Source organism: Perognathus longimembris, chromosome 3 (assembly GCF_023159225.1).
Source record: "Perognathus longimembris pacificus isolate PPM17 chromosome 3, ASM2315922v1, whole genome shotgun sequence".
Taxonomy (NCBI): Eukaryota; Metazoa; Chordata; class Mammalia; order Rodentia; family Heteromyidae; genus Perognathus; species Perognathus longimembris.
Window position 1 is genome coordinate 76,100,756 of NC_063163.1, and position 27,001 is coordinate 76,127,756.

At 61.3% G+C, this 27,001-nt stretch overlaps 2 protein-coding genes across 8 annotated transcripts in view; one reads left to right on the top strand and one right to left on the bottom strand.

Annotated features, from left to right (window-relative positions):
* Crtc1 (CREB regulated transcription coactivator 1) overlaps window positions 1-19,036 on the top strand; it is a 39,189-nt gene extending 20,153 nt beyond the window's left edge. For 2 of the 7 annotated variants that reach the window (XM_048342602.1, XM_048342604.1), the window contains 12 exons: window positions 1,021-1,158; window positions 1,606-1,667; window positions 2,963-3,057; window positions 4,313-4,398; window positions 6,595-6,635; window positions 6,870-7,087; window positions 10,855-10,988; window positions 11,633-11,944; window positions 12,824-12,928; window positions 14,413-14,499; window positions 14,934-15,114; window positions 15,725-19,036. In XM_048342602.1, the coding sequence (XP_048198559.1) occupies window positions 1,021-1,158; window positions 1,606-1,667; window positions 2,963-3,057; window positions 4,313-4,398; window positions 6,595-6,635; window positions 6,870-7,087; window positions 10,855-10,988; window positions 11,633-11,944; window positions 12,824-12,928; window positions 14,413-14,499; window positions 14,934-15,114; window positions 15,725-15,936 (1,671 nt within the window). In that variant the 3' untranslated portion in view covers window positions 15,937-19,036. The remainder of the gene's footprint in view (window positions 1-1,020; window positions 1,159-1,605; window positions 1,668-2,962; window positions 3,058-4,312; window positions 4,399-6,594; window positions 6,636-6,869; window positions 7,088-10,854; window positions 10,989-11,632; window positions 11,945-12,823; window positions 12,929-14,412; window positions 14,500-14,933; window positions 15,115-15,724) is intronic. The other 5 variants (XM_048342606.1, XM_048342603.1, XM_048342607.1 and 2 more) reach the window with 5 other exon arrangements.
* Window positions 19,037-19,364: 328 nt separating this feature from the next.
* On the bottom strand, window positions 19,365-25,663 carry LOC125348933 (cartilage oligomeric matrix protein). Its single transcript, XM_048342601.1, has 19 exons — window positions 25,578-25,663; window positions 25,373-25,458; window positions 25,107-25,158; window positions 24,561-24,730; window positions 23,844-23,981; window positions 23,599-23,673; window positions 23,334-23,492; window positions 23,149-23,253; window positions 22,952-23,059; window positions 22,583-22,742; window positions 22,281-22,399; window positions 22,044-22,096; window positions 21,772-21,953; window positions 21,430-21,608; window positions 21,276-21,324; window positions 20,604-20,800; window positions 19,967-20,139; window positions 19,731-19,870; window positions 19,365-19,546 (listed from the first exon to the last, which is right to left on the bottom strand). The coding sequence occupies exons 1-19, from the start codon at window positions 25,651-25,653 to the stop codon at window positions 19,500-19,502; spliced, it is 2,268 nt and encodes a 755-aa protein (XP_048198558.1). The 5' UTR covers window positions 25,654-25,663; the 3' UTR covers window positions 19,365-19,499.
* Window positions 25,664-27,001: the final 1,338 nt, after the last annotated feature.

Genomic DNA, 27,001 nt, shown 5'->3' on the forward strand with positions numbered 1-27,001 from the left:
CCCAAGCAGGAAAGCCCATGAGACCCTAACTCCAGTTATCACCAAAAAGCCAGAAGTAGAGCTGTGGCTGAAGTGGTAGTGTTAGACTCAAGCAACAAAAAGCCCAGGAAGTGGGCTGTGGTGGCTCACACCTGGGCAAGAAAGTCCTTGAGACCATTATCTCCAACTAACCATCAGAAAACCAGAAGTGGAGCTGTGGCTCAAGTTGTGGGGTGCTATACTTGAGTGAAAAGGCCCAGGGACAGTGCCCAAGCCCTGAGTTCAAAGCCCAGGAAAGGAAAAAGTACAGGGAGAAGCCCAGGGCAGAAAGGTCCTTGATGGGTGGGAGCCCAGGTGCCCCTAGTGTGGCCAATAAGGGATGAAATGTCTGCTGCCTTCTCATGTCCGATTTTTGCCCTGCTGCTTGAGGAAGACAGAAGAGCCAGGGGCCAGATGGCCAGGCGGGTGGACATGCCAGTGTCCAGTGCTGGTGAAGGGCCTGTCACCATAGTCAGATGGCAAGGGCTGGGAAGAGAGCATAGTGGTAGATTGCTTGCCTCCCACAGAACCTAGGGGCCTGGGGCCTGTGACAGAGACTGGGGGAGACGGCCTGGCTGGGGTCTTCGGCTGCCCTAGGTGCCATGAGCCAGGGATCCAACAAGACACCAGGGAAGACCAAGAGCACTCTGGGTTTGGCTGGGCCCGTGGGGCCAGCACCTGGCCCTGTCTTGGCTGCACCTCCAGGGGTGAAGCCTCCTGAGATGGACAGCTGACTGGCCAGGCTGCAGCTGCCCCCATGCCTGCTCCCCGCCGGCACAGGCCCAAGCTTCAGTTGCTCTGCCTGGCCATGAATACCAGCCACCCTGCACCCCTGCGGCCCCAGGCCTGGCCATCCCAGCTCTGTGACCCTACCCCGGGATGGGGGGGCTGGGAGGCAGGGGACCCCTACCAAGTGGCAACGGACCATCTCTCATACAGAGCTAGGGCCGCAGTTGGTGACAAGTGCCTGGCTTTATCCCTTCTCTCCTGTCCTCATCCCAGACGCCCTTCCAGTCCTCGGGCCTCGACACTAGCCGGACAACGCGCCACCACGGGCTGGTGGACCGGGTGTATCGGGAGCGCAGCCGCCTGGGCTCACCCCACCGCCGGCCACTGTCAGTGGACAAGCATGGGCGGCAGATATCCTTCACCACGGCCTGAGCTGGCCTGCAGCCCTGCCTGCCGCTTCCTCCAGGTTCCAGGCCTTCCCAGGAAGGTCTCCCCCAGGGACCTGGCCTCCTAGTGTGGGCCCCAGCGGGTTTCTGAGGCCATAGGAGCCCATGCTGGTGCAAAGCCCAGTGGGGCAGAAACCTGCCTGGTCCCCATCACCAGCAGCTGCTGGGGAACCTAGGGCTGCAGACAGCTCCCCCTGCCTGCGGCTACCTTCTGTGGCCCACCAGCCCCATGGTGGGCAGGGCTGGCCCAGGGCCCCTGGGCCTCAGGAAGCCAGTGCAGGGTGGCCGGGTGGGGCCTCAGGGCTAGGCAGGAAATGCCTGTGGCCCAGCTGTTCCTAGGGCACGGCAGTCAGGGCCAGGGGTACTGGGCCCCCCAGGCAGCACACCATGCCAGCCCCTTAACTCTGCCAACGCCGACAGCTGCCCCTACGGCACCGTGTACCTCTCACCACCTGCGGACTCCAGCTGGAGGAGGTCAGTGGCAGGGCTACCCTCTGAGGCCACCTGAACAATGGGGTGTCTGGGCCTGGACAGAGGGTTAGACTTATCAATACAGCACCAGACCATAGCAGGGTTCCCCAAAACCCTGCCTGCCACCATCTCTGCCTCCTCCTCCCTCCCTCCTCCCTCCTCCCTTCTTCCTCCTTCCATTCTGGATAGTTTTATAGCTTGCCATTTTCAGGGTTTTTTGTTTGTTTGTTTTGTGTGTGTGTGTGTGTGTGTGTGTGTGTGTGTGAGAGAGAGAGAGAGAGAGAGAGAGAATGTACACGTGCAATTCTGGAGCTTGAACTCAGGGCCTTGCAATTTTACATAGACTTTTTACTCAAGACTAGTACGCTATCACTTGAGCCACAGCTCCACTTCTAGTTTTCTGTTGGCTAATTGGAGATAAAATTCTCAGGGACTGGGCTTAGCAGTATGGCTTAGCAGTAGTGTGCTTGCCTCGTATACATGAAGCCCTGGGTTCGATTCCTCAGCACCACATATATAGAAAAAGCCAGAAGTGGTGCTGTGGTTCAAGAGTGCTAGCCTTGAGCAAAAAGAAGCCAGGGACAGTGCTCAGTCCCTGAGTCTAAGCCCTACGACTGGCAAAAAAAAAAAAAAAATTCTCAGGGACTTTCTTGCCTGCGCTGGCTTTGAACTGTGATCCTCAGATCTCGGCCTCCTGAGTAGCTGGGATTACAGGTGGGAACACCAGCATGCATTTCCTCTTTCCTCCTGTGGATGTGTCCCTTGTCTGCATGAGTGACAGGACGTCCCCTTTGGCTGTACACAGTACTGTGCTCTGTCTCCCTGAGGCCCCGCCAGCCAGGCCCACATTTTTCCAGTCCAGCAGCTGTTCTCCACCCTTCCTGGGTCCCCAGGTGGAAGGCCAGGCCACTGCTGGGCTCCATCCAGTGCTGGGCTTGGTTGCAGCAAGATTCCCACAGCGAGAGGGGCCACCACCTCCTGGCCTGCCATGCCTGGCTTGCCAGCATGCTGCTGGAGTGCAGGCCTACTGTGGGGCCAGAGACAGGCACACTGCGCCCTGGTGGGGGCCCAGCTGTTCTCCAAAGCCAGGAGCCATGAGGGGTGGGGGGGAATGACACTGAGGACAGACCTGCTGCCAGCTGTCGTGTAGTGTGGCTTGGCATGTGGAGGGCCATGGCCACTCTGGTAGATCCTGCAGCGATGCCCTTAGCATTTCCCACAGTGCCCCCTTGGCCTGCCCTGGACATTACGGGGCTTGCAGCGGCCCTACAGCCTCACTATCTCCCTCCTGCCCCCAGGACTAATTCAGACTCAGCCCTACACCAGAGCACGATGACACCCACCCCGCCAGACTCCTTCACAGCCTCCTCCCAGGATGCACACCAGAAAAGAGGTACCAGGAAAAGAGGAGCCCAGCCTCCAGCAGCAGGCCCAGGGCTCAGAGCTTTGGGGAAGGGCGGGAGCTACGAACCACTCAGAGGTGGGAGTACTTGAGTTGGGTTTTCTTGGAAGAGGACACGACCCCTGCAAAGGCACTGTGGCTCTGTTTTTGGGTTCGGGGGGAGGGGCATTGTGTCTCTGGGCTCCTCAAGGGGTTCTTTGCAAAGTTCTTTGCAAAGGAGAGACAGTGAGCCATTGGGGTTTGGCATCCTAACTATGAGTCCAGGAGCAGACCCCCATTTTCAGGTGCAGCTTTACCCAGAATGTCACACTTGACTCTTGCTCAACGGCTCTGTGCCAGCTCATTGCTGGCTTAGTCACCTAGGCCTGGCAGGCGATGTGGAAGGGATCTGGGACATGACTGAAAGCCAGGTCCTGTCACTCGTGCCCACATTCCCAGCCACACAGGAGGCTGCACAGCAAGGGTCTCCATTCCCAGCCAGGTAGCACAGCATGCTCAGGAGACCCCGTCTCAACGGAAGAGCTAGCAAGGTGGCAGGCACCTGCCATCCTACCTATGGTAGACAGTGTAAAATAGGAGGGTCATGGTCCAGGCAAGGAGAAAGACTCTATCTCAAGTAACCAGTGCAAGAAGGGGGTGAAGCACCTGCCCACTAAACACAGGCTATGAGCTCAAACCCCAGTAATGCCAAATGGGAGGGATGGGAGGAAGGGAGCAGGAAGCATGGGGTGCCACTTGGTCAGCATGTATGCAGGGTATGAGGCCCTGATTCCATCCCAATATGCACAAGAGGAAAGATGGGAATTGGAGGAGTGATTGGAGGCCTTCACTACAGGAGCCTTCGGGCATGGCTGGTTCCAGGCCGTCCCGAGGTGCACATCGTGTGGCCCCACCCTGACTTGCATGGTGCTCTCCCAACTGCCAGGCAGCACCTGGCCCTGTGCTTGCTGCTGGCAGCCTGGGGAGGCCTGCCTGGCCATGGGACTCCAGTGATGGGAGCTGTGCTCCTTGGTGGGGGGCTGGCCAGGGGGGCACAGGGTAGTGGCATCCTGGGGCTCCAGGCCTGCTCCCATGTCCTTCTCTGGAGGATGTATACTACTTTCGGTGGGACTCCAGTAGCTTTGGTATAGCCTCAGCCGTTACAATTGGGACGAGTCTCCTGGTAGCCATGGTAGCTAGGGAAGGGCCTCTGGTGCCCACACAGCTGGAAGCAGGCTTCTCCTCCTCATCCTTCTCCCTGCTTTAGTCCTCCTGCTGACCGTCCCAGGAATGGAGGGCTCCACATCAGAGGCAGACAAGAACCTTTCCAAGCAGACGTGGGACACCAAAAAGGTAAAAGCAGTGTGGCTTATGTCTGTAATTCCAACAATCCTGAAGGGATGGGCCAGACGAAGTCTGTGAGCTGCCATCTCAGCAGAAGCCTGTGTTCACAGCTGTGGCAGGAAGCACAAACAGGGATCATAGTCCAGAGCAGCCTGGGTACAATGTGAGACCCCACTCAAAAAGGAACTGAATCAAAAGGGGCTGCTTGTGTGGCATTAGAGCACTTTCCTAGGAGGCCTGGGCCCTGAGTTCAAACCCCAGTACTTCTAAAGAAAAAAGACCACCAGATGCCTGTAATTACTCATTTACTCAAGAGATTGAGATCTGAGCAGCTGGAAATATGGCCTAGTGGCAAGAGCGCTTGCCTCATATACATGAAGCCCTGGGTTCGATTCCTCAGCACCACATATACAGAAAGGGCCAGAAGTGGCACTGTGGCTCAAGTGGTAGAGTGCTAGCCTTGAGCAAAAAGAAGCCAGGGACAGTGCTCAGGCCCTGAGTCCAAGCCCCAGGACTGGCAAAAAAATAAAAGTTTGAGATTTGAGGATTATGGTTCAAAGCCAGCTGGGGCACGAAAGCCTGTGAGACTCTTATCATCAGTCAACTAGCAAAAAAAAAGCTGGAAGTGGCTCACACCTGTACTCCTAGCTACTCAGGAGGCTGAGATCTGAGCATCATGGTTCAAAGCCAGCCTGGCAGGAAAGTCTGTGAAACTCTTTTTTTTTTTGGCCAGTCCTGGGGCTTGGACTCAGGGCCTGAGCACTGTCCCTGGCTTCTTTTTGCTCAAGGCTAGCTAACTCTGCCACTTGAGCCACAGCGCCACTTCTGGCCGTTTTCTGTATATGTGGTGCTGGGGAATCGAACCCAGGGCCTCATGTATATGAGGCAAGCACTCTTGCCACTAGGCCATATCCCCAGCTCCTCTGTGAGACTCTTATCTCCAGTTAACCACCAGAAAAGCAGAAGTGGTACTGTGGCTCAAGTGATAAAGTGCTAGCCTTGAGCTGAAGAGCTCAGGGACAGCGCCCAGACCCAGAGTTCAAGCCCCATGACAGACGAGGGGGGGGGATGGGGGGTGGGGGAAGCTGGAAGTGGAGCTGTGGCTCAATTAGTGGAGCCCCTGCTCTGAGTGAAAAAGCTCAGGGAGAGCACCCAGGCCCTGAGTTTGAGCCCCAGAACCAGCACAAAAATGGAAAAGAACCCGGTGTAGGTGGGTGTGTGAGCCAGCTATTTCCACCCCATCCCCAGCAGCTCCCATGATGCTTTCCTCAGGGCTATGTCAAGCATGCGGGTTTTTTTTTTTCTTTCCTTCTTTTTTGCCAGTCCTGGGGCTTGAACTCAGGGCCTGGGCACTGTCCCTGAGTTTCTTTTGCTCAAGGCTAGCACTCTGCCACTTGAGACACAGCGCCACTTCTGGCTTTTTCTGTTTATGTGATACTGAGGAATCGAACCCAGGGCTTCATGAATAGGCAAGTGCTCTACCACTAAGCCACATTCCCAGCCCCAGTGCATGGGTTTACATCAAGGGGCCCTAGCAAGGTGGAACCCAGTCCCCTGCCTGGCACCTGCACCCGGCTGACCCCAGGATGCAGTGGGACTGGGTTGCTGCCATGGGGCTCCATCTTGGCATCTGATGATCCTGGGGTAGCCTCCCCTGGCCTCTGCCCTTTGCCCTGCCTTGAAGAGGAACAGCCCAAGGCTTGGGGCGGTCCCTTGCCGCAGGGTCCCAGCAGACCCCTGGTTATGTCCTCCCAGGTCCCATTTGACTGGCCCTTGCTCATTTTTGTGTTGGCAAGGACGTCAACCAGCCTTCCCACGGTGTCCCCTACCCTCATCCCACAGCCTCCCCTCATCCCGCGGCCTCTCTTCATCTCACAGTGCACCCTCCCCTCATCTCACTCCCTCCTCTCATCCCTTGGGCTCCCCTCATCTAGTGGGAAGCCACACATGGCCCCACCCTACTCCTCCCCACCCAGCTGCCTAGGCGTGGCTGGGAGCCTCCTTACTAGGGCCTGTGACAGGAGGAGCCCCAGGGTTGCTGCTGGGGGGGGGTCGTATCACTCTGTGGCCCCATGGCTGGTGGAGGAGCCCTGGGGGGCTCCGGCCCACCCAGGGCAGCATCCACAGGGGCCTGGTCCTCCCAGGGGGGACGCTGAGGGCACCCGATGACCTCACGATCTCCCAGCCTCATGTCTTCTCTTTCAGGCAGGATCCAGGCCCAAGTCCTGTGAGGTCCCTGGGATCAAGTATGTCTGCCTGGGACCCTGGCACCCCACTTCCCAGGCCCCCTCTGCCTGGGTCCCCACACTCTGGCCCCCCCACCCTGCCAGACCTAGCCCCCGGGCCCTGCCCTCCAGGTCCCCACCCTGCCAGGTCTTGCTCTGGGCTCCACACCCTTCCAGGCCTGGCCCCAGGACCCCATGCTCCAGCCACAGGCCCCCCCACCCCACCATTCACCCCTCGCCTCCGGCCCCTTGCAGCATCTTCCCATCTGCGGACCAAGAGAGCACTGCATCCCTGATGCCCACCACCCACAACACTGGGGGATCCCTGCCTGACTTGAGCAACATCCACTTCCCTTCACCTCTGCCCACGCCGCTGGACCCCGAGGAGCCCGCCTTCCCCGCCTTCCCTACTCTCAGTGGCACCAGGAGCCCAGACTCCAGCCTCACACATCCGGGCCTCGGCTCCAGCCAAGGTAAGGACCTGCCAGGCCCATGTGCAGTGTAGGGGCACGTGGGGGCCACGGCCCAGGGTGTGGGGCACAAGGCCTCCAGGACTGGGTGATGGCTTTGGGTAGAGGCTGAAGGGCTCAACAAAGTAGGTGTCACCAGACTATCCCTTGTCCCTCCTCAAGTGGTCCTAGAGGCCACCCAGGCCTAGCTGACATTTTCTTAGCCCCTGCCCCCACTCCTGGCCTGGCCCCCACAGCTCAGCATGTCCACTACAGGGCCTTAACACATGTTGCCTGACCCCATGGTTCTCCAGACAGTCACTGAGCCCATCCTTGCTGCCTTGTCTCCCTTATCCTCAGTCTGGACCTCCATGCCCAGCTGCTCCCCTGGGCCTTGCAGGACCATGCACCATTGTTCAGTGTTCCTGGGGCTGGGCTGCCACCTTCCTGTTCCCTGTGCCTTTGCCATGGCCATGGCTTTGCACCTGGCTTCCCAGGGGAGGTTAGCCCCACTGGCCTCAGCCAGGAGACCAGCACCTGTCTGGGCTGTGCCTGACCCATGCTGCCGAATGAGCCAGTGCTCACCCAGTCTGTGCCTCTCCTGCCCCATCTCGGCTCAGTGCACTGTCCGCTTTCCTAGCAAGGCACAGCTCAACTTTTTTTTTTAAATTTTGTCTGTCATGGGGCTTGAACTTGGGGCCTGGGCACTGTCCCTGAGCTCTTCTGCTCAAGGCACTCTACCACTTTGAGCCACAGCACCACTTCTGGCTTTTGGTGGTTAATTAGAGAAAAGTCTCACAGACTTTGCTGCTCCAGCTGGCTTTGAACCGCCACCCTCAGCTCTCAGCCTTCTGAGTAGCTAGGGTCACAGGTTTGAGCCACCAGCCCCTGGCACCACCTTGATGCTAAGGGATGGCTCAGGGGCCCAGCACCTGCACTGGTTCTGCCCACTAGCTGCTTTCAGAGGGGCAAGGTAGCATGGAGCAGCTGGGGGTTGGGGTAATATATGGGGTGACCATGGGGAGTGGGCATGGGGCATGCTGTGCCACTGTTGGCCCAGGACTTCTATGGGCTGAGTCACCCCTCTTCCTGGGCTTTCCAGGCGCCCTGGCTGGTGGGCATCCAGGCAACACTGCCAGCCACAGCCTGGCCCTTGGCCTGCTAGGGCCCAGCGCCCCCTCCAGGACATAGCATGGCCCAGACCTAGCTGGCAGCTGGTGTCTGCTGCCATGCCTGTGCCCAGTGAGAACCAAAGGTGGACTTGGGGGTCACTGCACTGGCTTGGTCCCTCCCCGGCAGAGCCTTTTTTCCCTGCTCCATTCTCCAGTTCTGCACATGGGCCTCTTCCTGTGGCATCCATACCCCCTCTGCCACATAAGGCAGGGCCCTTGGCAGACCCCCAGCACCCACCCCAGTGTAAATAAACCAGGAGAAGAAAACAACATGTATGCAACCCGGTCCCCACACCCACCGTTGTTGTCCACAAACCAGCCGATTCCCTGGCCGGCTCTCTTGCGTTATGCATGCTTTCTACATTGAACAGAGCTCCAGGCAGTCTACATACGCATATACACATGCCCCAGCCTGGTGGCAATGGAGAGGCCTGGGACATATGGTCTATTCCACTTCCCTGGACACACGCCAGAGCACAGGAGGCCGGGCAGGGTGTACTCTCTGGCCTGGTGCCCAGGCTGCCCTGCCCCCAGTGGGCCCTGTGTGCCACCTGCCTGCCCTGGACTTCCTCTCCAGCTGGCTGCATTCCCATCCGGCAGCAAGATGCCCGGCTGCCCAGCCTGCCCACCTGGCCGCTCCAGGGACGTTGGCCACCCCACACCAGCCTGGAGGCTGGCCAGCCAGCAGAGGATTAAATCTGCTCTGCATCCAGGCCAGCTAATAGTGTGCTTATCTGCACAGGAGGGAGAGTGTGTGTGCATGTGCACGTGTGTATGTGTGTGCACATGCACATGAGCATGTACACACCAGTACTAGGGCTTGAACTCAGGGTATGGGTGCTGTCTGACATTTCTTCCTTTTTTTTTTTTTTTTTTTTTTTGGCCAGTCCTGGGCTTGGACTCAGGGCCTGAGCACTGTTCCTGGATTCTTTATGCTCAAGGCTAGCACTCTGCCACTTGAGCCACAACGACACTTCTGGCCAGTTTCTGTATATGTGGTGCTGGGGAATTGAACCCAGGGCCTCATGTATACGAGGCAAGCACTCTTGCCACTAGGCCATATCCCCAGCCCCCGTTAGCTTTTTTTTGTTCAAGGCTAGCCCTCTACCACTCGAGCTACAGCTCCATTTAGGGCTTCTTTGCTGTTAAATTGAAGATAAGAGTCTCACAGACTTCCATGCAGGCTGGCTTTGAACCATGATCCTCAGATCTCAACCTCCCGAGTAGCTGGGGTGACAGACGTGAGTCACTGGTGCCTCCCTCTCCTTTCTGTGGAGTTGGGAAGCCCAGAGCAGGTCAGGTGGCCATGTTCCTATTCACAGCAGGCCCCAGCTGGCCCTGCTGCCTCATGTCTGCTCCTCTGTGCTCTACCCTTCCCTTCTGCCTTTCACTGCCTGACATCTGCTCCCAACCAGGGCTCCTCCAATGTTCCTCGGGCCCTGAGGTGGCCCAGGTGCCAACGTGGCATGCACCAGGAGCTGCCAAGGCACAGAGATGTGTTGAGATGCCATCGTTCCAGAGCTCCACTGGAAGAGCAGGGCATTGTGTCCCATTCCCAGGCCCTGGGCCAGGCAGAGCCAGCAGGCCCAGAGGAAGGGCAGGCGCGCCCAAGCTTGCCCAGTGAGCAGCTTCCCTGGGCACAGGAGGGCAGCCCCACATCACCTCCCCTGCACACACTGGGTGTGTTTCTGCAGCTGCCAGCCACCTGCTGGGACATGGCAGGAGGCATCCACAGGCAGGCCCTGCCTGCTGGCTGAGTCAGAAGCTCCAATGCCTGAGCCAGAGCCCTCAGCCTGCCCACAACCCTGTGGGGCCTCACAGCCAACCTCAACAGATGGTGGTAATCACGTCCATCTCCCAGTGAGGAAGCCGGGTCTCAGGGTGAATGGGGGTCAAGTGGGGCCCGGGGCCCACCTGTCATCCAAAGGCAACCAGCAGGCCCCACATGTTCTCCTCATGCTCCCTGCAGGGGTCAACACCCCCTGCCCCCCGATCCAAGGCTCAGGGCACAGGGCATAGCACGTGAGGGCCAAGATGGGGTGAGGGACAAGGCAGTAGAGGCCTCCATGCTGAGCAAGTATGAGGGTCCCCAGCCGGGAGAGGCAGGAGAAGGAGGCCCTGGGCACAGCTGGGACTGGGGCACCACAGAGTGAGGAGTGCTGGGGAAGATGCCAGTGGGACATGGGGATGAGTGTGCTAAAGGGACACAAGGAGAGCTTTGAGGTTAAACCACAGAATCTGCAAGGTGGGATTGATCAAAGTGATTAAGCCAGGAAGGTCAGTTCCCAAGCCAAGAAGTCCCACCTCCCTCCTGTGGCTGGATGGAGATGGAGCCCCCCGCCCCCGGCCCTGTCCCCCAACTTTACTGAGCTTTCCCACTTCATCTTATCTGAGAAGCCAGACCTTCCCTCATCATCTGCAGCCAGGCCTTCCTGGAATTCCACCCAAAGTCCCAGAACAGACTCTCATTGGACCAGCCTGGTCACATGTGTGGAGGCCAATCACATACTTCCGCCAGAGGTTGGGAAGTGCTGATTGGCTGGGCCCGTGGATCATGCCCCTTCTGGGGGTGTGGCTGGGCCTCCCTCAGGGGGCTCCTTCTCTTTTTCCTCCTCCCAGGAATGAGTACTCCCAGCTCCTCTCCACAGCACCAGCCGGCCGGCGTTAACCCCCTGTCCCTGAGTACAGAGGCCAGGCGGCAGCAGCCCCAGCAGGTGTCACCCACTCTGTCCCCACTGTCACCCATAACTCAGGTGCGAGGGCCCGGTGGGTGGGTTCATGGATCCAGTGCATTGCTGAGGTTTTCAGTTCTTTTTGTTGGTCTTGGGGTTTGAAATCTGGGCCTGGGCGCTGTCCCTAAGCTCTTTAGCTCAAGGCTAGTGCTCTACCTCTTGAGCCACAGTGCTACTTCCAGTTTTCCAGTGGTTAATTAAGAGTCTCATGGACTTCCCTGCCTAGGCTGGCTTTGAACCACAATCCTCAGTTCTCAGCCTCCTATCTGGGATTACAGGTGTGAGCCACCAGTGCCTAGCTCAATTTTTTTTTTTTAAACACCCAGTTGCACCACCACCACCCACCCTCGGGGCTCCCTAGCCATGAATTTGTCCTGACTCACATACCCCAAACTTCCCTGGGCTGATTTTTCTCTCTTCACCAAGGTGGTGTTTCCATCACCTGCCCCCAGGGCCTTCAGAAGTCTTGGGGGAGGGGGAGCCCTGTGCAGTGCTGATTGGGCTCCTGGCGTGTGGCCTTCCTGTGCTTGCCTGTGTGGCCAGGAAGCCTGGGCCCTGAGGGCAGCACCTCCTGGGTGCAGCTGGCTGGCTGCACGCCTGGGTCCCTGGCCTCAGGTGGGGCCCACAGGGCCCACGGCTGCCCACCCACAACCTCTTCTCTGCAGGCTGTGGCCATGGATGCACTGTCTCTGGAGCAGCAGCTGCCTTACACATTCTTCGCCCAGGGCGGCTCCCAGCAGCCGCCCCCGCCGCAGCCACAGCCCCCGCCACCCCCGCCGCCCGCCTCTCAGCAGCAGCCGCCCCCACCCCCCTCCCAGGTGTCCGTCGGCCTCCCTCCAGGCGGACCCCTGATGCCCAGTGCCAGCCTCACGCGGGGCCCGCAGCTGCCCCCGCTGGCTGTCACCACGCCGTCTTCCCTCCCCCAGTCCCCCCCAGAGACCTCGGCCCAGACCTCCATGGGGATTGACGTGGCCTCGGTACGCGGGGGCCAGGGGAGCCCAGGGGCTGTGTCTGTCCTGTTGGTGCCCCGGGCTGGGCACTGGGCAGTGATGACCACTTCATCTTCAAGCTGGGGGGGGGGCACAGTGAAACTGAGGCACAAGCCAGATCCCTGTGGCTTCTTGTCGTGGGAGGGCATCCATCAGGAACTCGTGTTCGGGGCACCGTAAGTTGCCTGCCCTGCACCCTGGCCCCTAGACCCCAGGTGTCCCTGGACAGCCTGTGCCCTTTGTCCCTCAGCCCCACAAGTGGCCCTGAATTCCTGACTGCCATTGTGGGGTCCAGAGATCTGGGACATGGCAGGGCCCACAGTAAGGAACACCGGGGCTAGATATTGCCCTTCGTGCCCAGCCCGGCTTTCCCTGCGGTGGGTGGATGGGCACAGGTGGCAGGCATGTGTGGGCATGCACATGGGCATGGCATTGGGGATGGGGTACTCCACATGCTGAGCACCCAGCAGAGGCCAGTGCATCCCATATGCAGGTGTGTGGGTTGCTTCAGGTGCACGCAAGCCCAGCCGTGAGCATGGGAGTTCTGTGTGCCCGTGTGGCATGTGTATGCGTGTGCATGAGTGTGGTACATTCTGTGTGTTGTGTGTGTACACACATCATGCATGTGTAGGTATGAGGGGCCTGTGTGGGTGTCATGTGTATGCATGTACACACGTGTCTGGTTGTCTGCCTCCACAGCTCGCTGGGTCTCACCTCTATCTGTGCTCCAAGAGTTGGGACATTTTTCTGGCTCTAGCAGGGCCTTGGGTCCCCTCCCTCCACACCACCCCTGTCTGCCCACCTCCCTCAGCTCTGGGGACCCTACTGCTCCCCAAATGCTGAGCCAGCACCTGTCTGTCATCACAGGCACCTGCTCTGCAGCAGTACCGCACCAGTGCCGGCTCCCCGGCCAACCAGTCACCCACCTCGCCTGTCTCCAACCAAGGCTTCTCACCCGGAAGCTCCCCACAGGTAAGGCCCCTCCTCCACCACACTCAGGCTCCATCCGCACGCTGTCCATGCCCAGCCTCAGGCCCCATCCACACCCTGTCCATGCCCAGCCTCAGGCCCCATCCACATCTTTGTGCCCACCCTGGCCATCATGCCCATGCACCCTGTCCACATACCCCATCCATGCCCAGCCTCACTGTCCTGTCCATGCACCTTGTCCTCATCCGCCCTCGCTGCCCTGTCTGCCTGCCTCACCCCATGCCATCTCAAGCCCTGCAGTCAGTGTGTGTGCCCGGCACCTGCCCCCTGCTGCCTCAGTGCTCTTCTCCATGGGGACCTGTCACTCAGATGTGTAACATCCTGGGTAGCCATCCCACCTGGGCCTTGGTAACAGCCACCCACATACTTTAGCCCTCAAAGCCGGAGCGGGCAGGGCATGGGCTCCTGAGGATGGAACCCCCCCATGTCAGTTCTAGGCCAGCGCCTGCCTCCTCTCTCCCCGGTGGGAGGCACAGCCCCACAACAGAGGTGAATGGTGCTGGGCCCCTGCCCATGCTCCAGGGACCCAGCACGGGGACCAGCCCACCCTATTGTGGGATGGCTAAGTAAGGACAGCCTCTCCTGGGCCCTTTGGCCCATCCCGGCAGAGCCACCTTACAGCCATGTGTCTGTCTGTCTCAGCCACTGCTAGGTGGAGGCTGTGGGTAATGCAGGCACAGGGAGGGGCTCAGACAGACACAGGAAGGGACCAGGGCTCCCCAGGGGGCCAGAGGGCTTCCAGGCCATCACCTGGACCCAGTGTGGCCTCCCAGGAGGAACCTCAGCCCCAAGCTTCTGTGTCCTGGGCCTCAGCCTGTGGCCATTCTGACAGCCTGGTCCCTACCCCAACACAGTGCTGACACTTCCTCCAGAGCTTCCCCAGCAGGAGCCTGATGTGGGAGCTCATGTCACTCTCTCTGCCTCAGGGCCGCCTCACCAGCTTCCATGACGGCGGCAGCATTTGTGCCTGTGCTCTCCTTCACTCATCCATCCTCAGTATTACTGGTGACATTGTCAGGGAGCAGCTCAATGGGCACTGCCCTGTGGCCAAGTCCTGAGCACACAGGGTTCTTTCTAGAAGCCTGGGCTGGAGCCTAGGAGATGGGGCAACACTCCAGGATGTGCGCGTGCAGGCCACAGGGGGGGACAGCAGGGTGTGGCTGGGCACAGGAGGCAGCAGCCGAGCCCCGGCTTCCACAAGATCGGGCTGGGCAGGTGTGCTCCCGGCCTTGACCCTTCCGTGTGACTGGACACAAGCCAGTCCAGCTGTCCCTCTCCATCCACGTCCATGTGCAATCTCCCCCCTCCCCAGGCATTCAAGAGCAGGAGGGAGGAACCAGCCCCTGTCCAAGATTGAGATGCAGTCAGCCGCCATGTCCCCCACCTTGCACAGGGCGGGGGAGGGGGGGCTTGTTCCCCACCAGCCCAGCCTGGGCAGCGGCCACACAGCCTCTCTTCTGTGGCAGCACACCTCCGGCCTGGCTGGCGTGTTTGGGGACTCCTACTATGAGCAGCAGATGGCGGCCCGGCAGGCCAATGCACTGTCCCATCAGGTGAGTGAGCGGTAGCCAGGTGCCTGCTGCAGATACTTGCCCCAGCATCCCCACACTCCGCTGCCGCCCACCAGCCCTTCCCGCCTTTGTGCAGCAGAGGGCGAGGCCCTGGCTTTGGCACCAGTGGCAGATGGAGGTCAAGGCCTGGCGCCAGGCAGCAGACTCAGTGTAGGCCATGGACAGAGTCTGGAGACAGGGAGGGTTGGTCAGCTGTGGCCTGGATTGGTCACTCGCCTGTCCACCCATCCGTCCATCTGTCCTTCCATCCATCCATCCACCCACCATGCCTTGAGAGCAACAGTGGCCTGGGGCTGGGGGCAGGTGCTCGGGCAGCTTGGACCCCCACACTCCCCAAAGGGGAAGCACCCCAACCACATAGACTGCAGGCAGTCGTAGGGCCTCCTCGTCCTCACAACCTCCTGTCCGCTCCACAGCTGGAGCAGTTCAATATGATGGAAAGCACTCTCAGCTCCAGCGGCCTCTACAGCCCCGGAGCTGCGCTCAGCTACTCACAAGCAGCCATGATGGGCCTCACAGGCAGCCACGGGAGCTTGCATGATGCGCCGCAACTCGGCTATGCCAGCCACAGCAGCATCCCCAATATCATCCTCACAGGTGAGCCGTGATGCAGGGTGCCCTTGCATCCCTCTCCTGCACCCCATCCTGCCCCTGTACTCCCTTAGCCTTGGGGCCCTAGGCAGGCATCCAGCCCTGTGCTTTCTGCAGAACTGGCCACTCGCCTGGCCCGGCCGCCTCCTGGGTGGGGCTTCAGGGATGGGGGACAGGCCACACCCTGAGGGAGGCTCTGGCTTTTCCTTAGGGGCCAGGACAAGTGATCTGGCACTGCTGAGGGGACTCATCTCTGCCTGGCAGGCCCCACTGGCTTCATTGGGATGGAAGGGTCCGTGCTCAGGGCCCCCATGGCCTCGGTGTGGCCTGGGCTCTGCCCTCCCTGGGTGGGGGCAGCCAGTAGTAAATGAAGGCCCATGTCCTGGGTTCATTCAAACTCAGCATGGCGGGAACAGGGGGACCTGGTCCCCACCCCCTCCTGGGCTCACCTCTGTGCCTGGTGAGAGGCCCTGGGGCCTTGATGTCAGCCCCTTGCTGTGGGCACTGGAGGTCCTCTGGGGCCACCATGGCTGTCGCCCTCCCCTAGCCTCTGATGCTGCGGGGCCATGAGGGCTGGCATCTGCCCCCCAGATGAAGCCGTCTGTTTCACCCACAGTGACCGGGGAGTCTCCCCCAAGCCTGTCTAAAGAACTGACCGGCTCCCTGGCTGGGGTCAGCGATGTGAGCTTTGATGCCGACAGTCAGTTCCCTCTGGACGAGCTGAAAATCGACCCCCTGACCCTAGACGGCCTGCACATGTTGAATGACCCAGACATGGTCCTGGCTGACCCGGCCACAGAGGACACCTTCCGGATGGACCGTCTGTGAGCGGCTGGCTGCATGCCGCCGCGGGTCAGTGCTCCCTGACACGCACCCCCAGCCAGGGGACGGCCATGCTCCGTCTGTCTGTCCTCCGCCAACGGCTGAGCTTGTGATTTGAGCTTACAGCGCTGCCAGCGTCCTGCCAGCCTGTCCCTGGGCTCCCGGGCCCCGGCTGTCCTCCTCCTGCTGAAGCCAAGCCGGTCTGGCGCCAGACTGGGATCAGGTACCCTCCTCCCCACCACCAAGACACAGGCCACCTGCTCTCAGGGGCAAAGCCGGCAGTGGGGGGCTGGGCTAGGTCCTTTCTGACTGTTTCCGCTCTCACTGCCTTTCCCCATTCACTGGGGCAGAGCTGCCCGCCCTGCCCAATGGCACCACAGAACCCAGCACTGGGCAGAGTGGACACTGCGACACCCGTGGGGCCTCGGGCAGGCTGAGGGGCCAGGGTGCAAGCAGGGTGGGGCGGGAGCCCACACACAGCACATTCCCACAGCACCCCTGCCATCCATGATGCTGTTATTTAGGGTCCCACCTGGGCGGCGCTGCATCCTCGAGTGGGGCTGCATCTGTGTGTGGGTCCCACATTCTCCCTCTCGGTTTCTATTTACATTTTCGTTGTAGACAGTAGCCGAACCTTTCCGGCTACACACCTGCGCGCATGTTTTATAACCCTGGAACCCTCTGTCCTATCTTTATGCTGACTGGAAACAAGGCTCGAGAGCCACGAGCCTGGCTCTGTGGTTTCATCCCCCAGGTTCTTCCAGAAGGAAAAGGAGGGCGGTGGCAGGGCCAGCGCCGGCTAGGGACTGGCCAGGAGGCAAGGCCAGCCGGTGGCAGGGCTATGTGCCAGTGCTCTGCAACTGTGGGTAATGATTTGGGCTTTTCTTGAGGGTCTCTGAGAGGCCCAGGTCCAGCTGCTTCCCGGGGCCTTGGGCAATGCACTGGGCACAGTGGACAGGGAGCCATGCATGGGGTGTTCCCTCCCTGATTGAACCTTGACCTCGCCAGCCCCTCCCACTTCTAGTGTCCTGTCCCAACTCTGGCCCTCATGTGTTCCGCTTCCTCCCCACGCAGCCAGGTGGCCCCTGGCACAGGTTGCTTCTGGCCACCACAGCACCTGCCACCACAGTGCCGCCCAGCCCCAGCCCGGGGCTCAGGCCACAGTTACATGGTAGAAGCTGGGCACAGAGTAGGGACATCTTTTTTTGTTGTTTTAAAGGCAACTTACACATACATAGGTGGTTTGGCTACCATCAAACTTGTATGAAGAACTTCAAAAAACAAAAACAAAAAAAACTGGCCTTAATAAAATCACACACAACCTGCCTGGATGTGGTTTTCAGATCAGACACAGGGTCCCTGCCAGGCTCCTTCCTGTGCCCTGGTCTGCCAGTCCTCTGTGCAGACCCTGGGAGAAGCGGGGCTGTCCCCTCCCATGCCCCACGCAGGGCCGGGGAGCCTGCAGCCTGGCACACAGGTGACCCCCATTAAGCTTTTCCCAAGGATGACCTGGAATTCCCGGACAGATGCATGGCCTGCCTCAACCCAGGGGGCCTAGCATCCTCATTCTAGAAGCAGCCATGCTCTCGGTGGCTGAGCAGACCTCCTGACCCATGGCAGGGGATATTGTGGGACCTGTGTCTGGATTTTAGATCTCCTCTGTGGAATATTCCTAAATCACCTAGACTTTCCATCGGAGGGACCCGGCCCTTTCCTTTAGACATGAGAATACTGTGGCTTCTAAGAGGCTGCATGGGAAGGGCTGGCCCTGGCCTAGAGTGTCTGCCGACCTGTCTCCTTGCAGGTCTTCTCTTCCAGGTCGGGGGCCAGGTCAGGAGCCAGGCCATTTTCCCCAACCTAACTAGCAACCATGTGTTGTTGGCTTTGGCCAGACTCCCCCACCCCATCCCCAGTTGTGCAACCCTTTCCCCCAGACAGAAGCAAGACAGGCATCCCCTGCCTCAGTTTATCCTTCAGGCCCCTGGGGGAGTGGCTTTGTATCTCCTGAGGCTCACAGGACAGGATCAGCCCTTGTGTCCTAAGAAGGCTCTGAACTTTTGCAGTCCTGCCTTGGCTGTCCCTGTGTCCCCCCTCTTTGTGGGGGCAGCTGGCTGCCTACCAGCTTTGCCCCATGGCCTGTGGAGGCCCACGTGTCTGCCAGACCGCCATCCCTTGGGCCTGAGGAGCAGGGGCAGCTGCCTATGCCCTGCCTGCCCCTGAAGGGTCCTCAGCACCCCTCCTCCTCCACCCTGCCCAGGCTTGGATTCTGAATTTTGTGAATTTCCAAAAATGGCCCCTAACCTGGTGCAGGGAGACCTGCCAGGGGTCCCCCGGCCTGGTCCATTGTTCCTCCAGGTCAGGGAGAGTGTGGTGCCTCAGGCCCCCACACCTGATGCCTGCTCCTGCAGGGCCTCCTGATTTGCTTGCACCCCAGGATGCGCCCTGTCAAGCAGAATCAGGCTTAGCCCTGACTGGCACCATCTGCTGTTCTCCCCTCTGGGGGCAGGAGATGGGGTAATGGGTGCTGGGGTACTCTCCGGACATGGGGTCAAGAGCAAGCCCCATGTGCCTGGTGCCTCAGTTTCCCCTGCCATTTCTTGGTCCCACAGGGCCCCACCCCAGCAGCTGGAGCAGGGCCATGGGACGGTGCTGGCCACTGGCTCTGCCCACCTCCCCCCTTCCTGGGATCCAGGGACAGGGGCCTGGGTTTGTGGGGAGCCCTGCCTTGCAATGCTCTGTAATTTGGGGGCCCCTCCATGCTCAGTCTAGCCCAGCCTGTCACATACTCCCGACCACAGAGGACCCGGGACAGAGCCATGGCCTTGCACCCAGACACAGGGTCAGCCTGGCACCTGGGTGGTCCCCTGATATATGCAAATGCACCCATCAGAGCCCTGCCTGGCCTGTGCCCCTCACAACCCCGGCTCTACCCCAGCATGCACATGCCAGACCCACACAAGGTCCCTCTGTGGGTGCCATGACGGGCAGGCGGGCGGGGCGGGGCTCAGGGTACCCTTGGCCGCCCCACCCCAGCCTCTGGTGAGGGCTTGTCTTTGTATGTCTGCATCCTTTGTAATGAAATGTAATAAAAATGAAATGTTTTCGGCTCTGGCTCTTCCTCCTTCCTGTGCCTCCACTCGGAATGACAGGACACCTGTCCCCTACACTTCTCTCAGTCTCCTGACCTGTGTGTGGAGGCAGGTCCTGAAATGGGGTGACCCACACACCAGGCCTCAGAATCCTGAGTCTGACCTCCACTGGGAGTTCCTAGCTTACCCACAGCTGGGGATGGCCACAACCTAGACGCGGACAGACAGCAGACCTACGTAAGGGACCTGACCAGGCCGGGACTGGACAGGCCCTAGCAGCAAGCTGACACTGCATGCCCCATGTCCGCCACCCTGCACAGAGACCACAGCATAGAGTCCCCCTCACACACTTTATTTGCCTCTCTGCCTCTTTTCTCTGGTCCCCCCCTAAGGCTGGCCTCCCCTCAGGGCTGGGCACTGGGCTCCCAGCCAGACGACGTGGTGAGGTCTTCCCTCATCTGTGGGTGTGCACCAAGGTCTCTAGGCCTGCCGCAGCCGCTGGGCCTCATAGTCTTCGGGAATGGTGTCTGCGAGAGAGGGCCAAGTGGAGGGAGACTCAGAATCTTAGGTGGCTCCTTTCTGTGACTACGCCCACAAACCACGCCTCTCAATGACCACACCTCTGTTGCAGGGAGATGCCTGACCTTTGGCCACACCCCATCTCTGACCATGCTCCCACTCTGGGGCTGCGCCCCATCGGTTGCCACTCACCATTACAGCGGTACCGAAGGTTGGCCCAGATGATGTTCTCCTGGGAGAAGCAGAAGACCCCCAGGCGGCCACCCCGCATGGTGGTGTCCAGGACCACGTTGCTGTCGGCTACCAGCTCAGGGCCCTCATAGAACCGCACCCTGCAGGGAGAGATGGTGAGGCCCAACAGCCTTCACCCCAGGAGAGTCCAGACCCCTTTCCTGCTTCCCCCACAGAAGCTAGCAGCAGGTCCCCACCTGATGTAGCCCACTTGAGGCCGGTGCTGCAGGAACCAGCGGTAGGACGTCTTGTCCTTCCAGCCCGCGTTGCGGGGGTCCTTCCACAGCAGACGCACCTGAGACTCTGTGTCCCCCGTGTGCCACAGCGCGTTCCGCAGCTGCTCCCCGGGGCCCGTGGAGGATTTCACAGCCTGCCATGGCACAGCGAAGGGGATCAGACACCTCGCAGGGCACCTGAGCCCGCCCTGGAGCCCCGGCTGGGAGCTAAACAGGGCCTCTTGGATGGCTTTCAGGGAATAGTCTGGTGATTCAGAGGAGGATTTGTGAGTCAATGGACAGGTTGGAGTTCAGAGGATCTGTGGATTTGGGGTGCATATATGATAAAGGAGTTTAGGGAACCTGGGGATTTTAGGGGGTGCTTCTGCAATACATGGAGGTCTTTAAAGGCTCTATAGAAGCCATGTCAGCTCAGAGGAAATCAAGGCCTAGGGTAGAGGCTGGGGGACTCTGGAGTGTTCAAGGACTCATGGAGGACCCTGAAGGGGTTTTCGGCAGCAGCCAGATGGAGTGAGGGCTTTGAGGCCTGGGGAGGATGGGCTGGGGTGTGGGGGACCGGAGGGGGCTGCAGAGAGCACGGTGGGGGGGCCACAGGGACCTTGAGCTGGATGCCCGGCTCTGCCACGGCACGGAAAGGGCTGGCTTGCCAGTACGTCTGTTCCATCTGCTTCCACATGACCACGTAGAAGCTGGAGCTGTCCTGGTAGCCGAAGATGAAGCCGGCATAGTCGTCGTCTGTGGCGGTGTTCACGTGGAAAGTGCCCTCGAAGTCCACACCATTGAAGGCCGTGTAACCTGAGGAGGGGTCAAGAGTGGGCTCAGATGGCCAGGCTAGTCCCTGACCCTGCCTGCGCCTAAAGGGACTGCGAGGACCCAGATTCCTTTCTTATGCCCTCTCCCCACCTAACCAGACCACGCCCTCAATTTATCATTGGCCACGCCCCTCAAGGACCCAGACCCACCTGCCCTTGAGCCCAGGCCTTGACCGAGACCTTACTGGGCCGAAGTCAACCCCACCCCTCCACGGCACCCCATCCCTGATTACAGCCCTCCCCTAACACCTGCAGGGGGGTGGGCCCTGCCACCCGGTGGTGGCCGTGCCCATTCCCACCATGCCCCCAAGCCATGCCCCTCCATGGCCCTCAAGCACCGGCCCTGCCCACAGACACATCCATCCACTTCCGCCACTCTGACAGAGCTCCACACCACAGCCGAAGCCACGCCCCCAGGCCTGCTCCTTTCTGCCAGGCCACGCCTCTCATCCGCTCACCTACAGCCAGGCCTGGGTCGCTGTTCATGGTCTGCACGATCTCCATGCCCTGATGAGTTCAAAGGAAAAATGGTTTCAGACTCGCCATGAGGCCTTGGGCCTTGCTGTGGGGGTCCCGGACACTCCCATACCGCTGTCCTCTAGCCCATCGCACCTGATTGAGCACCACCCAGTTGGGGTCAATCTGCGCATCCCCCTCTGGGTCCAGCACGACGGTCTGGAAGGCCCGGAAGTCGGTGAGGGTGACCTCAGCGTTCTCTGGACACACGTCAATCTTATCTACAACCTTGTCTGCGTCGAAGTCGTCCTGACACACATCGCCCACGCCGTCCCCTGAGAGGTGGGTGACAACCACACTGAGGTGGGCTAAGCCTCAGCCCTCTCACTGCGGGCTGGCCCCGCCTACCCAGCGACTGACCCCAAATTACCTCCTTCCACAGACACCCCCGCGCCCCTCCCAAGCCACGCCCCCTCTCCGGGCACATCCCCGCCCTACTGTTGGAGTCCTCCTGGCCTGGGTTGGGCACCAGGCGACAGTTGTCCTGACTGTCAGGGACCTCGTCGTTGTCGTCATCCTCATCACAGGCATCCCCCTGGCCGTCATGGTCTGAGTCCTGCTGGGAGCTGTTAGGCACCGAGGGACAATTGTCCTGATAGTCGTGGTGCCCATCCCCATCTCTAGAGTGGATGAAGGGGACAAAGACACCATGAGATACACTCAGAGGACTGTAAGAGCCACCAGCTGTCCACCCCAGGTGGCCTTCTTACTGGTCTTGGTCGCTGTCACATGCATCTCCCACGAAGTCATGGTCCACGTCCCTCTGGAGGGGGCAGGATCAGCATTGGAGGATCTTCACAGCCTTGAGCCCACCCCCACCCTGCTCCACAGACAACTCCTGTGACCCCAAATCCCACTGCCCCAAGCCCACTGCGGTGCTCTGGGCAGGGCAGTGTCGCTGGGCCCTGGGGTGGGAAGTGAGTGGCTGGGCCTATGCCTGCCCTCACCTGGTCTGGGTTGTCCTTCTGCGGACAGTTGTCACAGGCATCCCCTACACCATCACCATCGCTGTCCTTCTGGTCTGAGTTGGGCACTCTGGGACAGTTGTCCGCTGCATTTCGGATCCCTGCAGAGGGACAAGACCAGACGGTAGGCTTGAGGTCCGGCCGGAACAACTGCAGAGCAGGGAGCATGGCTAGCCGTGAGGCCAAGGGTGAAGTGCTTCCCCACCCCCACATGTAATCTGGGTACCCTGGGAATGCCACCCTGGACTGGAGTCCCTGCCGCCCTTCCCCCAAGCCATGCTCACGGTCCCCATCGATGTCATCGTCACACGCGTCGCCCCGACCATCCCGATCTGTGTCTTTCTGGTCGTCGTTCTTCTGGAACCGGCAGTTGTCGCACGCATCGCCCCACTTGTCGTTGTCTGAGTTGCGCTGGTCCGGGTTCCGCACCAGCGGGCAGTTGTCCTGGAGGCCAGGAGGGTGAAATGGGGCTGGGGGCGCAAGCATCACTTCCCAGACATGCTCATCCCAGGGCCCCTTTCCTCTGCAGAGGACGCCTCACTGCGGTGACGCCCCTCGACAGACCCGAGCCGCGACCACGCCCACCGCATGCAAACTGCCACACCTACCACCAAACCACACCTGCCTCGCCTCATGCTCCGCCCATGCCCCACCTGATCATTGGGGACCCCATCCCCATCTGCATCCAGGTCACAGGCGTCTCCAATGCCGTCGCGGTCCACATCCTCTTGCCCTGAGTTGGGCACCGTCACGCAGTTGTCCTGGGGGCAGGCACGGCAGGTATAAGGGGCGTGGCCGTGTGATCTCGCCCACGCCACGCTCACTTCCGCGACCTCCGGGCCCCGCCCACCTTACGGCAGTGGCGCTCGGAGCAACGCAGCTTCTCGTCTGGGAAGCCGTCCAGGTCCGTGTCCCGGCCGCAGAGGAGCCCGTTTCCAGCCCAGCCGACGGCACACTGCAGGGGGAAGTCAGTGGGTGCCCTGGCGTGGCCGATCCCCTAAGCCGCGATGCCTGACCCTGCGCGCCCACACTCACCACGCACGACCGCGAGCCGTCACGCTCCACGACACAGTCGGCCTTTTCATGGCATGGGCTGGGCGAGCCGTCTGGGCAGGAGCGCTGCGCACGCCGCTGGCAGCCGGAGGCCTGATCACCCACGAAGCCAGGCTGGCATGGGCCGCACTGGAAGGAGCCCTGCGCCCAGGCGGGGAGGAGGGAGTCATCAAGGGTCGCTGGTGCCCCATCCCCCACCCACGCCCCATCCCATGTCTGCGCCGGAGCCCAAGCCCGCTGGCCATACCCGGGTGTTGATGCACACGGAGTTGGGGACGCAGTTATGCTGCCCGGTCTCACACTCGTTAATGTCTGTGCAAACCTGGGGAGGGGAGACCCAGATACCCAGAGCTCAGACACCGCTTCCACCCGCCTCCCTCCTCCCAGGCCCTCCTCCCGGCTCAGACCCCGTCATTCCCTGCCTTCCTGTGGCAGCGAGATCGGTTACCCGAATAAGTTGCCCCCTTGTGCTGCAGGCGGGGGCGCCCTCACCTGCTTGTTGGCCTTAGAGAAGGCCAGCCCCACGCCCTCGTGGGCGGGGCCGCGGTAGCCGGGTGGACAGGCCTCGCAGCGGAAGCCCGGGCTGGTGTTGACGCAGCGGACCCGGGGGAAACAAGGGTGCGCGGTGCACTGGGGGTAGAGAGCAGGCGGCACGGAGGGTCAGAGGGCTCAGCGGCTCCCCGGGTGTGGAATACTAAGGGCCATCAGCTGGACCCGAAGCAGGTTGTCGCGGGGGCGGAGGCCGTGGGCCCCAGGGTCACCCACGATTGCTCTGGATGCGTGAAGGACCTCGTGCTTCCTCGGGGGCGGGAAGGGACTGGGCCAGGCAGGCATCCCCCGCGGAAGGAGGGAGCGGCCTGCGGGGGAAACGTGCCAAGGGGTGGCCGCGTCGTCGAAGGCGTTGTCCCGTGGGATGAGGAGCGTGGAAGGGGACGCTCTGCGGCGCGGGGAAAGCTTGGGGCGAACCACCCCCAGCGGGCAGCGCGGCGTGGGGCCGGGAGTCAGCAGCCGTCGAGGGCGTCGTGGATGGAGATGGGGTCTGCCAGGGCAGGCGCCCCTGGGCGCCTTCCGAGCCTGCGCCCCCAGGTGTGAGGGGTTCGTCTGGGGAAGAATCCCCAGTGGAGGAGGGGGTGGTCCGGGTGGAAGGAGGGTGTTGGAGAGGCGGCGGGGACAGAGTCAGGTCTACGCAGGATGGGGGGTCCCGCGCACCTCATTAACGTCAGTGCAGTGCGATCCGTTGCCGGTGAAGCCCGCGGGGCAGGGCCCGCAGCGCGCGGCGCTCTCGGTCTCGGTGCAGGCCACCCCCGGAAAGCAGGAGCCCGGCGCGCAGAGCGGGAGCGGCCGCAGGCTCAGGCCAGGGGTGCGAGCCCGCTGCATCCCTGCGCGGGGCGGGGCGGAGCCGTCAGCGCCGGCGGCGCCCAGGCCGGGATGGGATGACCACGCCCCGAGCGGACACGGCCTATCCGGATCATCCCGGGGCGGGACTAATACCGCCACGCCCACTTGTGAGGGCAGAGCTTATCTGGAACCACCCACTGGTAAGGCGTGGGCTAGCGCTGCGTGGGCGGGCGAGCCCCTCCGGGCGTGGGGGGCACCGCGCCGTCCCCAGCCTCGCCCAGCCGCGTGTCCCCCGTTTCCTGTCTCTGTCTCCGGTATCTCTCCAGTCTCAGCCTCTCACCCCCCACCCCCTTACTCGTGCCCCGGCCTGTCCTGTCCTGATCGCCCCCGCCGCCCCGTCCAGACTCGGCCGCTCACCGCACGCGTCGCACTCCATCACCGTGTTCTTCAGGAACGTGATCTCCTTGACCTGCGCGGCGGGGGACCGGAGGGGTCAGGGGTCGCAGCTCGTCCCCCACCCCACCCCTGGCGTGGCCCTGGGACCCTCCCCTGCCCTCGCACCCCTCTCCAGGGCCTGAAGTCCTCCAACGATCCTAGCCCTAGCCTAGGCCTCCTCCCCGCCGCGGAGCCCCGATTCCCGGACCCCGGACCCGCTCCGCACCCCTGCCGCACCCCGGCCGCACCTGCTGCCGCAGCAGCTCCCGCACATCCCGCAGCGCCTCGTTGGTCTCCTGCAGCTGCCGCAGCATCTGCGGGGCCAGGTCTCCGCCTGCGTCGACAGGCGGCGCTAGTGGGGCTCCCGGGAACCCCGAACCCGCCGGACACCCCGGGGGACCCCGGCCCCCCGCCGCCCCCTCCCCGGGACGCCCCGTCCGGGTCGGCGCTCACCGAGCGGGGTCTGGCCTTGGCCGGCGGCGCCTAGGGCGGCGAGGAGCAGCAGCAGCGCGCGGGCGGCGCGGGCCATGGCGGGGCGGCGGGCGGCGCGTGCTTGGGCCGCCTCGGCCCGCGGCGCATATTTATGCCCGGCGGCCCCGCCCGCTGCCCAGGCCGCCACTGGGTAAACAGCCGCCTGGCTCTTCGTCCAAGGGCGTGGCCCGCCGGGATGCCTGCCGGCCCCGGGGGACACCGCGGGGAAACTGAGTCCTGGGGCCTCTTAAGAGGATGACCTCTCTCCTGCCCTCCCTTTCCCCTCGCAATCCAGCCTGGGGGGCGGGCGCCAGGTGCTCAGCCCAAACCGGGAAAGCGGGCGGGTGCAGTCTGGAAGTAGGAGTCCCCAGGGTCAGGATGGCTGGACCCCAGTTCCTCCTCTGAACTTCCACACCGAGAATGGGGAAGGGTGCTTAGCATGCTGCTGCCAAGGTCCTGTGCTGGCTGGCTCTCCAATTTCTTGTGTCTCAGTTTCCACTGTCACATAGGTGGGGTGAGGTCGTTGTTAAGATGACTTTGGTTGCTGGAAAATGGGGGGGCATCGTGACCTGTCCAGGTCCTCAGAGATGCACCCCTGCCTCCCCTCCTCCCCCCGCCAGGCGTGCAAGGGACCCCCAAGCCATGGCTGTGCTCCTGCCTAAGGTTTTTCCACAAATGGATGATGGACAGGGCTTCGGTTTCCCAATATGTGGGAGCTCTGTCTGGGTCTCGGTCTCTGTCTCTGTCTGTCTTTACCTCCTGAGCCAAGGAATAAAAATATAAACGAGCTAATCAGAAAAGTCTCCTGTCCTGGGCCAGCCACCCCTGAGCTGCTGAACACCTTGGCTTTCAGGAGCCCCACACTGCCTGTCGTCCCTTTCTCACAGCTTGTGTCTGCCAACAGGGAAACTGAGGCCCAGAGAGGGGAAGTGACCAGCCTAAGGCAGAGGTTGGGGCAGAGGGAAGCGGAGCCACAACCAAAGTGGAGAAGTCACCAAGGGCTTCATGGAGGTGGTGGCAAAGAGAACAACTAGAAAAGGGGGAAGTGGGGTGAGCTTGGAGGTGGGGTCAGGGCTCTACAGGAGGCACGCCACATTGGGGAGGGGAGACTAATTGCTGAATTTGAGGTGTGCAGGACTTGGGGGCCTCAGGTCAGGCATGAGGTGGGGCTATGGAGGTACATTAAGGTGGCATGGGACATGGGTTAGTTTTGGAGGGTGATGGGAATTACAGGAGGGAGGGCAGGATGGAGGGGGAGGCTAGAAAAGAACTCAGGCACATTTTTGTGAAGCGCACCCCCATCCCTTCGCTGATCCTGCCATGAGCTCACCTCCTGTTTTCCTTGGCGCCCAGCACACCCCGGGGTTTGCTCTGGGCCGCTGGCACCGGAATTCTCAGAAAAACCA